This window comes from Lactuca virosa, chromosome 2, assembly GCF_052849685.1.
Source record: "Lactuca virosa cultivar CGN04683 chromosome 2, Lactuca_virosa_CGN04683_v6, whole genome shotgun sequence".
Taxonomy (NCBI): Eukaryota; Viridiplantae; Streptophyta; class Magnoliopsida; order Asterales; family Asteraceae; genus Lactuca; species Lactuca virosa.
The window spans coordinates 303,375,518-303,389,818 of NC_136427.1; the positions used below are offsets into that span (position 1 = coordinate 303,375,518).

The following is a 14,301-nucleotide window of genomic DNA, read 5'->3' on the forward strand; positions in this document are numbered from 1 at the left end:
TTCCTAGCTCTAGGTCTGTAAGGTGTCAAAGAATTGTGTCCGTTGTGTGTGTTTTACAGGTGTATATATAGTCTAGGTTAAGTAACTAAAAGTCCGATATTTTCGGGATCCAACTGAACTGGTATTTACGTGCTTTGACTTGGTATTCCCGGGTTTTAAGCCTGGTTGAAGTGATTCTTCGTTGTGAATGAGTCTTATGTTGGCCATTTCTATACATGTGAGGAATAAACAAGAAATATAGCCGGTTGAAGTGATTCTTTGTTGTGAATGAGTCTTTGACTTGGTATTCCCGGGTTTTGAGCCTGGTTGAAGTGATTCTTTGTTGTAAGTGAGTCTTATGACCATTTCTGCACATGTGAGAAATAAACAAGAAATATAGCCGTTAAACTTGTTAGGAAATAATAATGACAATGTTCAGGATCCCGATGTATGTTCGGGATCGTGAGACTCCTTTAAGATCTGGAATCCTGTATACGTTTAAGGATCCTTAGATATATTTGAGATCCGAGATCCTGGATAGGATTGAGGATCGTGACCCTAACACCCATGAATACTTTTAATCACGTTGGTCCAAATCATATTTTCCTTATTAAAGAATCTCCATTTCCATTTTCAATAAAAAAGCTTGATTAAAAACAATCAAGCTTCCTATCACAAGCCACCTTTGATACAAGAGCTTAACATCATGTCTTGTCTCAACCCCCTCTCGATTGAAACTCAAAAATGGAGTCTTTTGTTTCAACCTCCTCTTGATTTGAAACTTAAAAGTCAAGTTTTCATTGACCAAGACTGAGCCCATCATCGAATTTAAAAACCCTCTCAATCATATTCGTCATTTATGAAGGAAACTCATACACGTCTTCAAAGTAGGGATGAGCTTTAGAACCGAACCGGTTCGGAACCGGAACCGGTTCGGAACCGGAACCAGTTTTCCTATATTATAAGAACCGGGAACCGGACCGCCGGTTCTAGCACCGATTCCGGTCCCGGTTTTTCGGTTATTTTTTAAACTAGAACCGGTTGAAATATTATAGATGATATGTTATCTTCTGGAGCTTGTAAGTGATTCAATACTTAACCAAATTATGACTTTTTACATTCTAAATTGAAGTACAAACACTAAATTACATGATGAAAAAAGAATCACGTAATTCCGACTTCATATGGGTGAGTTATTCGCTTTAGAACCGAACCGGTTCGGAACCGGAACCGGTTTTCCTATATTATAAGAACCGGGAACCGGACCGCCGGTTCTAGCACCGATTCCGGTCCCGGTTTTTCGGTTATTTTTTAAACTAGAACCGGTTGAAATATTATAGATGATATGTTATCTTCTGGAGCTTGTAAGTGATTCAATACTTAACCAAATTATGACTTTTTACATTCTAAATTGAAGTACAAACACTAAATTACATGATGAAAAAAGAATCACGTAATTCCGACTTCATATGGGTGAGTTATTCGCATTTTAAAAGCGGGACAAATAAAAAAAATGTTAAAACAGAAAATACGTAGCATTGATATGTTGTCTTCTGATGTCTATAACTGATTCATTATCTAACAAAAATATGTGTTTTTATAGTCTAAAATGAAGTACAAACACCAAATTACATGTTTGAAAAAAAATTTAAGTAATTCCGACGTCATATTAATAAGTTATGCACGTTTAAAAAAATGGGACAGATTCAAAAAAACAAAAAAACATGCTGAAATAGAAAAAACGCAGCATCGATATTCTTTCTTTTGGGACATGTGATTGATTCAATATCTAACTAAAACATATGTTTGTACAGTAAAAAATGAATTCCAAACTCCAAATTACATGTTGGAAAAAAATCAAATAATTCCGACTTCATATGAGTGAGTTATGCACATTTTAAAAAACGGAAAAATTATTAAACCGGTTCCGGTTTTCTTAAAAATGAAGAACCGGTAACCGGACCTTGTTAACAATTCCGGTTCCGGTTCCAGTTCGGTTCCGGTTCCGATTCTGGCGGTCCTAATGCTCATCCCTACTTCAAAGTAATTCCAATTAAGAAAGTCGTTCGTCTTCTCAAAGTCCATTTAAAAAACCATTATTTATTTATTTATTTGTTTTTACCAATGTATTACGGTGTTACCCCATTTGCCATCAATGGTCATCCATAATTTGACGACCTTAAAAAGAGGTCGATTACTCAAAGCTAACCGGTAACCACTTATCCAATCACTTGCGCCTTCTATCTTATGCCTTAAAAACGACCATTCTCCTTAAATATGAAGATTTAGATAACCACTTAACCAGTGATAAATGCAATTACTTAATTTTGTGTATACATCACCATTTAAAAATACTTTATGGATATTTTGGTAGATACAAAATTTATATTGATTGTTTATATTATAAAAGACAGCGAAAAGACCTTAGGACGTGGAGTTGCATTCGGAGGGTAGGTCCATTTAATATACAACCGTCGTATCACATAAGTTATACACATAATACAAAGTCATTAGTTTCCACATGGTCTCACACATGCACTCTTTTGAATATTCACTTTCCATCGTTATTCAATAAGCTTATCACATAAGTGAAAATATTATCACACATATACAAAAAAGAGACAAATACATACACAGTTAATTATTTGATTATAAGTTACTTAGGGATAATATTCAAAAATAAGACGCAACAAATTATGCATATCAGTCAACTTCAGTTAATATTAATTATTCCAAATTCTATGTAACACAATTATTATATCTTTTTTATATTTTAAAGACTAAAATTTTCAATTAAAATCAGTACAAATTTCATTGGCCTTTTTGGTAAATTTTAGAAAACTTAACTAAAACTAATTTTGAATTCAAAATTAGAAGACATGCAACAGAGTTTTGTATTACACATCGCATAAAACGTGGTTTATGTGAGAAAATCAATGACTTAGAATGTGATTCGTTTGAGGAAGAGTTTGATTGTGACAAGTCGGAGCAAGAAATCATCCAAGTTCAAAATTTGGCCCAACTTTTTACCCATTAAAGTTGATTGGGGCATCATTGTTACTTTTTTTTTTATTGTTAAATCATCTGCAGGAATATTGCCCCCTTTGTTTTTGATCCTCAAAAGGCTGTGTGATAAAAAAGATCAAAAGGCTTAATTATCTAAGTTTCTAGAACTTAAAGTTAAAGCATCATATTCTCTTCTATCCACTTTTTTTTTTCTTTTTTTCTTCTTTTCTAGCTAGAAAAAAAATTTAATTAAATGTTATTATATGTGAAATTTGAGATCATATTTCTCAAAATGCCTTGTTATATGTCTAAAAACACATCTTTTAAAACACACGCTTATGTTTTAATTTCTTTTAAAAAGACCTTCCTTTTGTTTGCTTTCTCACATATTTTGATTCTAACAATCTTTCTCTCATTTTCCGTCCATCCCTTTCTCTTTTTATGGCCCTCTCGAAAATAAATCACATTTTAACAGAGTAATTATTATTTTTCCTAATTACACGCAGTTAAACAAAAAAAATTAAATATACTACTTTATGAAATACGTGTCCCAAAATAAATGAATAGCCCATGAATTGAATTTAGGTAATTAGATTCGGTGAAGAAAGTTAATATAAGAAAGTGGATGTTTCACACCTCACCAACTGCCCGTTGTAAAATTAATCACATTTATTTCCAATTTAAAATGAATAATAAATAATAATAAAAGGACGTAGTCGGTGTGGAATTGTTTAGAATTATTATAAGTTGCCCCAAAGGCCAAACTTAACTACAGCCACGCTATTATATCATTCTAACTTATAGGTTACGTCATATTATGAGTAATTAACCAAATATTAATAAGAACATTATAATAATCTAAATACGTAATTTCTGATTTAAATAAAATATGAAAACCAATTAGAATATGTATAACACTTTAAGTCTAAAGTATCTTTTGTTACACAAAATATAACATGATAATTTTATTTTGAAATGACATAAATTGATAATATTATGGCAATAATATAAAAATCATATTTTATAGCAAAAGGTAAGAGACGATGGGCTTGAGATTCACTCAATATGCAAAACAAAATTTTGCCTTTCTGTTTCATTATTCGTATTATTAGTTTTTTTTGGAACCGAAAAAAAAAAACCGACATGCCAATTAGTTAGGTATTCATTTACTGTTCCATCTCGTATAACAAATGCAATAAAAAACGACATGCCAGCCTAGTAACCTTAGATTAAATATAATATCGCTGTCATAGTTATGAAGAACATACAAATCAAAAAAATTTAAATAGGTCTGTTGTAATAATATGTATCTTTTGTTAATATAATGTTGTATATTGTAATAATTTCAGTTTTAAAAGTCAAATAAAAATTTGTCAAAAATAAAAATAATTAGATTTAGGAAGAGTATTGAGTATGCTATTCAGGTCAATAGCAGGCACTATCATTGACCATGTCAAAATGTTAAATTAATCCCAAATACATATATTATTAATAAACGAAGAACGCAAAGCCCTTGATTGCTTCCTAATAGTAATATAATCGGTCCTTCTAACCATTTATGTTAATGTTTTTATTGTGAGTTTCACTCGTTGTTTATTTTGTATTAATATTCATATTTTGAGTAATATAATTTGGTCTATAAAGTAATTATCTTCACTGGAAAGTATATCAAAAACAAAGATAGTAGCTTTATAAAAAAAGGAAGTATCTTATATGAAGTTATGTAAAAAAAAGCCTCAACCAAATTATACCAATTTTATTCTAATTAATTATAAAAATTTGAATAAGGCAATAAGCAAATACATTCCATATTTCTCAAAGTAATTTTTTTTCTTCCAGATTTAATTGTATATTAATAATTTTCAATATTGATAACTGAATTGAAATTTAAAAGAAAAAAATATAGTTCTTATATATATTCTAAATAAACAATTATTATTCTTTGGATTACATTTTTAAGATTAATAAAAAAGACAACACAAATAGGAATTGCGTTTTATAAATATATTTATTGAAGGGTTTTTGGCATTTGGTATTGGGAAGAAGAGAAAAGGGAAGTCAAAAACACACAGATCCTGCTCTGATCCGATCTTTAGATAGTCGTATAGCTGTCCATGTAATTACTCTCTCTCTCTCTCTCTCTCTCTCTCTCTCTCTCTCATCATGCCATCTCGACTACCTCCGCCTCCGTCTCCATCTCCACAGCCACCGCCACCTGACCAGCACCAAATCCGCCTTGCTCCTCCGCTAGCGGTTGCTTTCTCTTTCCTCATAGCCCTAACCCTCTGCTTCCGCAAGTTTACAACACGAAAACGCACCGCCCCTTCCGACTCTAAACCTCCACACAAGTTTTCCTATACGGCGCTCAGCCGCGCTACCTCTTCCTTCTCCCCCTCAAACCGCCTCGGTCAAGGCGGTTTCGGTTCCGTTTACCGTGGAACCCTAATTAATAACCAGGTCCAGGATGTTGCCGTTAAGGTCATGGACGCCGGTTCTCTCCAAGGCGAGCGCGAATTTCAGAACGAACTCTTCTTTGCCGGAAAAATCGATTCTGATCGTATCCTCTCCGTTGTTGGTTTTTCTTCCGATAGGAGACGACGGCGAATGGTGCTTGTTTACGAGCTCATGACTAACGGAAGCTTACAAGATTGCTTATTTCATCGCAAGTCTCCGGAGCTAAAGGAGTGGAAAAAGCGGCTGTCGGTTGCAATTGATATCGCTAAAGGTATCGAGTATCTTCATCATTATTGTGATCCACCGATTATTCATGGTGATATAAAGCCTAGTAATATACTCTTAGATCATAATTTCAATGCGAAGATTGGGGATTTTGGTTTAGCTAGGTTAAAACCAGAAGACGAATATCGAATTGACTTGAATAGTAAGATCGAGGAAGGGAAAAAGGTAGGTAATTCAATAATGGAGGATAACGGATCAGTCTTCGAGGAGACTGAAAGTCTGGCAACCACCACAGTCTGTGAAGAGTTTAGTATAGTTCCGGATCAATCACCGGAAAGTTTTGTTACAGCTCCGATTGCTGAGACATCACCAGAGACGTTCATCCAATCGCCAAAAACAGGTCCAGTAGGTGATGTGAGTGTCTCAGAGGGAAATCTGGATGCCATAAGCCTGGAGAGCGGTGGTGCGACTTTGAAGAAAAGCAGGACCAGAAAGAAGAGTTTGTCAGGGAAGGATTGGTGGTGGAAACAAGACAACAGCATGTCTGAATCAGGACGTGTAAAGGATTACGTGATGGAATGGATTGGGAGTGAAATCAAAAAAGAGCGACCAAAAACCGAATGGATCACAGCCGGAGCTTCATCCAGTGCAACTCAAACAGGAAAATCAGAGAAGAAGAAGCCAAAGAAGAACAAAAAGCGACTGGATTGGTGGATGTCATTGGATGAAGACAAGAACGTGAAGAAACAGAAAAGACGACCAGCCAGGGAATGGTGGAAGGAGGAATACAGTGAAGAACTCGCAAAAAAGAAAAAGAAGAACAAGAAGAAACAGAGAAAGGAATCCATCAATATTGATAGCTTTTCAAAAGATGATGAAATGTACATGGACAGAAAGAAGAGAAGCAGAAGCAGAAGCAGAGGTAGCAGAGGCAGCATGGATTGGTGGTTGGATGGATTCAGCGGTGAACTATGGCGGCAACGCCACACCAGTCATGACTCAGTAAGCGGTGAGATACCCAAAAGTGGCGGCATCAGCAGTACACCAAGCATGAGGGGAACTGTATGTTATGTTGCCCCTGAGTATTCATGTGGTGGTGATTTATCAGAAAAATGTGATGTTTATAGCTTTGGGGTTCTACTGTTAGTTGTGATTGCTGGAAGGAGGCCATTACAAGTAACTGGATCCCCAATGTCGGAATTTCAACGGGCAAATCTTTTATCATGGGCACGTCATCTTGCACGTGCAGGGAAGCTTCTTGATCTTGTGGATCAATCTGTTCATAGTTTAGATAAGGATGAAGCTTTAGTTTGTATTAAAGTTGCACTTCTTTGCCTACAAAAGTCCCCTGCATTTCGGCCTTCTATGAAAGAAGTAGTGGCTATGCTCTCTGGGGATCTAGAACCACCACCTTTACCTGTGGAATATTCCCCCTCACCCCCTTCTCGTTTCAAGTCCCATAGGAAACTACGCTGACTTTCCAAATCAAATTTTCATCAACAGACACTAATGGATATGGTGTGGTATGCTTGAAACAAAGTTTTAATTTCAATATGGATTCGGCTCTTGTATTGTATCTGATAACTAGCAGACCACTGTGTACATGATTTACTTACTGAGATGCTTGTGGGGCAGGGTTGTTGTGGGTGTGGTACAGGGTAGGTGAAGAATAACCGTTTTACAGAAATTTTTCATGAACAGTTTTATACAGATGTAAGTAAACATAAAGTTTGACCAGATTTGTTGATGTTTAATTTAATTTAAGCAATGGGATTTAATGTTTGACCATGTTGAGTTTTTTGGGGTATACACACTGCTATTCTTCTTATGTTTCCAATAATATTAAAATTCAATTAAACACATCTAATTAGTTCTAGTCATGTCTGCAAACATTAAATGTGAAAATGACATTAGCCAAAGTAGTTAAAAATTAATAGTCGATCATAAATGTATGCTTAATGTTTTATTTTTAAACGGCAAAGTAGATGTGTCGTTTGTCCGGTATTTAACAGGTTTACTTCTTAATGCCAACCGCCCAAAAGCAATATACTTCTCAGCATTAACAAGATTTAACAACCAACTTATGGGTATTGGAGTCACTCGTGTGGTATCGTGATATTGTTTTCATTTTCTATGTTACAGCGAATGTTGCAATATTTCATATTTATAATGATGCAGCATTTCACTAATATATATATATATATATATATATATATATATATATATATATATATATATATATATAATGTTTCTAAATGAATTAATGATCCGGACTGAGATTTTGAGAAAAATACTAACATGTTTCATAGAATAGTAGGTGAGAAAATTCCACACATTAATTCAGCGATATACATAATCGGATTCTATGCTGCTTAGAAAATGTAAAGTATGTGTAGTTCAATTGAGAGAGGCTCATGGACCCCATCCCCGTGAAATAGACTAGACCAATGTCAAAATGTTTTTAATCAAACAGAATGTTATGGAATATGGAGAAGAAATTCATAGTATCTTCTACTTTAACCCAAAACAAAGCTTGGGCCAAAACGAAATTAGCCCAAACTATAAAGCAGACTAAAACAAAGCTTTAAGCATTAAACCTTGAAGTCTAAACCTATTATAGGCCTAGGACAGATACAAGAAGGGCATTAAACATTTAAAATTGTCACCTCACCATCTTAATCATATACCGTGTTATAATACCGAATGTGGAAATGGGCAATCAAATAACATGTTAGAACACCTTCTAACTTCCATGTCATCCTTTTTATTTTCTTTTTTTCGTTTGTTAAATAATTATAAAAAACAAATATATCACCGTCTAAAATATGTAGGAAGATAGTACACACAAAAACTAGGAAAATATTTAATTTCTCATTAATAAAACACACTATAATAATAATAATAATAATAATGTAGATTATAAAAGTCCAAGGTCCCATTGGTATTTTTTTGGAAATCAGATTTGTAAGACAAATTTGGATAGGGGTTAACTCACAAGAATGTAGAACTTGAGGGGCCAAAACTGCCCAAACCGAAAAATTATTGTCTTCTTCGTTGGTAAACTAGCACGCACAAAGAGGGTCGTAAGAAGCCAACATTAAAAAAGACATCATTTCCTTTCGTTACCACAACAATCCCTGCTAACATAATGTGCATAAACGCAGATCGGGGATGGTGTTCTAGGCTTGCAACAACGTTTTTTGGTATGCCACATCATCAGAATAACACCGGTGAGAGTTGCCCATACAAACCGTAAAAAAAACTAATGTTGACCCAAAACCATCGGAACCATTTTACAAAACTAATTGTTATTGGTGTTTTAAGAAGACCGGCTTTTCAGGTTCGATTTAGACTTATATATATATATATATATATATATATATATATATATATATATATATATATATATATTATATATATATATATAGAGAGAGAGAGAGAGAGAGGTTCCGTTGAGATTAAAAATAAAATAGAGATCTTGAGATTCAACCTCGGCCATGTATTTCACATCTGCCGCTCTAACTCTCTGGCGTACTGACACGGTGGGCCTGGTATAATCATAAATGATTATACAGTGTCGCCCGTTTCTTTCTCCTCCGCCACCATTCCCACCACCATAACTGCCACCGCCACCACCACTAGCACCACCTCTGACACCAGTCGACCCCACCACAGTCACCTCCGTTACTTATACCACCGCCATCTCTGTCACCACCACCTCTTCTGCCACCAACTGTCATAATCATTTATGATTACTCAATCTATGAACAAACCTATATGTATAATCATTTATGATTAGGCACATACGTACAAATATGTATAATCCTATATGATTATACCTCTGTGCCATATAATCATTTATGATTAGGCATACACTGTTACTGCCGGTACGCTGGAGCATTAGAGCGGCAAATGAGAAATACGTGGCTGAGGTTGAATCTTAAGATCTCTATTTTTTTTAATCTCAAGTGAACCCTCCCATATATATATATATATATATATATATATATATATATATATATATATAGAGAGAGAGAGAGAGAGAGATAGAGAAAGAGAGAGAGAGAGAGAGAACTATTATTAATCAAGGAACTAATCTAAAACGTCGAAATTTAAAGCGATCAACGGCAAAATGAAGGGTTGTAGACTTTTACAATGGACGCACATGCACCAGATTATAACAAAACTCACTTCTTTTTTTTAGTTTAATTTTTTTTAGGCCATGTTTTTTATCAAAAAAAAACCCAATATACCATTGTTCGTGATTTTACGTGCCTTTCCATAAAGATTCATATTGATATATAAAAAATGATTTTTTTTTCAAAAAACTCACTTCATTTTCTTTGTTTGTTGAAAAGTTAAGGTCCATTTTTTATAGAAAAAAATTAATAAATATATCAAAATTCATACTTTTTGGTACTATTTAAACATAGATTCATATTGATGTTAAAAAAAATTATATTTCAATGCAGATTCACATTGTGAACCTGTTCAGATTCACATTGTGAACTTTCTCGGATTCACAGTGTGAATAAATAGTAAGTCGGATTCACAATGTAAATCTGAACTGATCGAGATTTTTCACATTGTGAATGTTAAAAATTAAAATATTTACAGTTTAGATTCACAGTGTCAATCTACACTGATCGAGTTTTTTTTTTTAATCGTTGTTGATGTTTATTAATAGAGTATAAAAATTAATATTTTTGGTATAATTAGTTTTTTTTGATAAAATTAAACTTAAATATTGAAAAAAATAACAAAATGAAGTGGTTTTTTTCGAAAAAAAAATCATTTTTTATATATCAACATGGATCTCTATGGAAAGAGGACGAAAAATCGTGAACAACGGTATATTCGAGTTTTTTTTGATAAAAAATGTGGCCTAAAAAAATTTTAAACGAAAAAAAGAGGTGAATTTTTTGGTATAATCTGATGTGTGTGCGTCCAATGTACAAGTGTACATCTATTTTCTTGTCCGTTGATCATTATGATTTCCGACGCTCATGATTGGTTCGTTGATTTGTTGTTAATTATGGTTCTCTATTGAACCTTACCTCTCTCTCTCTCTTTCGCTCTCTCTCTCTCTCTCTCTATATATATATATATATATATATATATATATATATATATATATATATATATATATATATATATATATATATATATAGAGAGAGAGAGAGAGAGAGAGAGGTTCAAATGTTTTTGACAACTATTGTGTGCATGAATGCACCAATAGGAATTTAGGAAAAAATAAATAATTAAATAAATTATTTAAGGGTATTATAGTAATCTTTGCATATTTAATTATGATAGATAATTAATATATTTATTATCTATATATCAAAGTCAAACCCGGTAGAAATTGGAAGGCAACGAAGGCAACTATTCTTTTTTTAACCTAGTAAAAAACCTACTAATACACATCCTTCTATTCAGTCGCATCATAACCTATTTTTCTTCCTCCATCTTCTTTGTTTGTTCTCCTCGTCGACTACATATCCGCCTCCATCTTGGACCCAAAAAGGCATCAATGACGTCGTCATACTCCCGGTCTCCACCTCCATGCCAATTTCATCCTTGATTCAGTTCTGGTTGGTTTGTCGTTCATGGAAACTGCTGTCAATCGACGCTCAATTCTGTTCTCCGTCAAAGTGTGCGACGACGAACACATGGGGGATCAGTCCGAACACCGAAGTATTGATGAATTGAACACCAAAGTATTGAAGGTATGTATTCGTGTTCCTGTTTATTTTATAAGGATAAATATTTTATCGAGCGACTCTCCTTTATTGAATTAAGGACGATTGTTGTGTTTAATGACTTTGTACACATGAATTAAGTTTTCGTAAAATGTTTGTGATTAAAATTCATACATACGGTAAAATATTTCTTCTTTTTACATGATTATCAAATACTTATTACCTCAACTAATGGTTTATTAATTGTTTTTATATTGCTGATTGTTTTTCATTTTTAATCGCTAGTTTATTGTTTTCCTTTTTTATTATCTAATTTAATAGCAAGTTGTGTATAGCAATGAATTGTGATCTCCATAATAAGTCATGTTTATGATGTATTTGGTTATAAATAATGATTTTTTTTCTTGCTGTCCTATCAGGTTTCTTCATTAATGTTTAGGCCTTTTTTTAAAGGGAACTCATGGAAAGTTTAGTATTCTACCAATACAGTTTATAATTAATATTATTTTAAATCTTCAAATTCTTATAGAATGAGAAAACACAATATTCTTTTAGAATGAGGTTAGTAACACTCATCAATTTGATGCCTATTATTCTGACAAAATTAGATTTCGGTCTCCTTATTTTTCAAGATAGGAAAAGTAAAAACATTTTGTGATGTATTTTTTGTCATATAGAAGAAAATAATATGATTTAAGTGTATTCTGTGATGTATTCTGTCAGAATTAATTTGTGTATTATTTTGGTTCAATTTGTGATTTTGAATTCCAATTTCTATTGTCCCTCGTTATTGTGTATTTGGAATCTAAAATTATATTAGCAGTAAATACGATACTTTTGAATGTATTCTATATATTATGTCAGAATATATTCTGCCAGAATAAAATCTATGTATTCTCTCATATTTTATGTATTATACCAGAATATATAAAGTGATAGTTAATTCCAAGTAACATGTTTTTAACAATTATTAGTTTTTGTTGTATTTATGATAAGAACGACTGGAAGAATGTGTTGAAGACCTAATAGGAATAACTTGAAGAATGAATAAAGTTTGATCATACTCACATTTTAATAATGTTGTTATTTTTTTAAGAATTTTATTCATTTTTGTTGATATTCTTTTAGAATATGTATAATTAGATTAAAATGTATAAGACTTTTAGTCTATAAGAATATGTATGAATTTGTATTTAAGTTCGGATTTATAAGAATATATTAGAATGTTTTTATTTTTCAACATCGGATTCAAGAATTTTGTTATTCTTCAATAATACTCTAATAGAATAAAATTCTGAAAGAACATCATTCTAACAAAAAAAAAATATTCTGACAGAATAAAATCGATTATGTTTACAAATGAAGTCAGAATTAAAATTGAACTAATTAAAAAAATTCAGATTTTTAAAATTAAGAGAATTAATTATCCTTAAAAATCCGAAAATTTCCATTTATAATTGCAGTTAATTGTCCAAAATACCCTTCTGCTAAAGTTTATGTGATTATATGGTAAATGTTATCCCATTGTAATATCATACACTCTCAAATCATGTTCATTGATTAATTCCATCCGTTGGTCCAGATCTGTGCATTCCGAAACACAATAGTTAGTAAAAACAAAATAATATATATATATATATATATATATATATATATATATATATATATATATATATATATATATATATATATATATACTAGAAAAAACAGAATTGAAGTGGAGTATACAAACGTCTTTTCGTATAAAAATTTAATTGGTTAAGTGTATAATAAGTAAATTGTGTTTTCTTGGCAATTAAGATAACGGAAATGTGTTTAAAGAGAAATATATATATATATATATATATATATATATATATATATATATATATATATATATGACTTGTTTGAATTGAAGTTGACAAAATTTTAACAGGTGTCAGGTGATTATGTCATAGCCGGTGATTATGAAAATAATTATCCAATGAGAAATTAAATTGTTTCCTACTTTTGATGCCTACAAATGTTCCTACCCAATAAAATTATGACAAATGTCATCATTCCATATTTTTTTAACTAACTCATTAAGGCTATATTAGGAATATATCAAATAAAATTAAATTGAATGATGATTTGTCATAATTTTAGTGGGTAGGAATAATTATAGGCATAAAATGTAGAAGGTAATTTAATTTCTCTTATCGAATTCATATACAACTTTTGTGCGTCTGTGTCATATTTTTTATATTAGATTTGTAGAAGACAAATTGATGTTTTGAATTTGAACCCAGACATATAAACGTGCTAACCAATATAACATACCAATCTTATATTATAACAAAAAAGCTGTTTGAAATATTTGGGTTATAATTAATTGAAAAAAATATAAAGATGGAATTCGGCCTTACTTACTCATTCCATATTAAACATTTTTGTAAAACATGTAATACATATAAGATATCACACATATATAATTTTGAAGCCCAAACCGAAGGGTGGCTCAAGGCCGTCCAGGTCAGCTTCCCACTATTGGGTCGGGCCTGGTTTGTTAAGAAATTTCGTAATCCGGTTTAGATGAGTCACTAATTGGAGCCGTTGGATTGCAGCAAGTGTTCAAACTCGATTAGTGCGAATCGAATAAAATCATAAAACTTATACTCTAGAACTTGAACAAGGCACTATCAATAATTGCTCTATGCCAAATTAAGTGTCACATAGTTTTGAAAAAAAGTTTGATTTATTTTTAATAGTTGATTTAGATAGTTCTTTATACTTTTGAGGTGTCCAAATTGGATTTTTAATTCTTTTCGAAATAGCGGCGTAGCCAAGATTTTATTTTACGGTAGGTCAAATAATATACAAAATATGAACGAGTGACAAAATTCTTCAAACGATAACAAAATTTAACTATATATATGCATTACTAACTAAATTGTTTATTTTAAGTTGCATACGA

The 14,301-nt window shown here is 32.0% G+C and overlaps 1 protein-coding gene across 1 annotated transcript; it reads left to right on the top strand.

The window, feature by feature from the left end:
• The first annotated feature begins 5,027 nt into the window (after nt 1–5,027).
• Nucleotides 5,028–7,471, top strand: LOC145161576 (receptor-like serine/threonine-protein kinase At4g25390). Its single transcript, XM_079081124.1, has one exon. It carries the CDS (start codon nt 5,149–5,151, stop codon nt 7,138–7,140), a length of 1,992 nt encoding a protein of 663 aa, XP_078937250.1. The 5' UTR covers nt 5,028–5,148; the 3' UTR covers nt 7,141–7,471.
• The last annotated feature ends 6,830 nt before the right edge of the window (nt 7,472–14,301 follow it).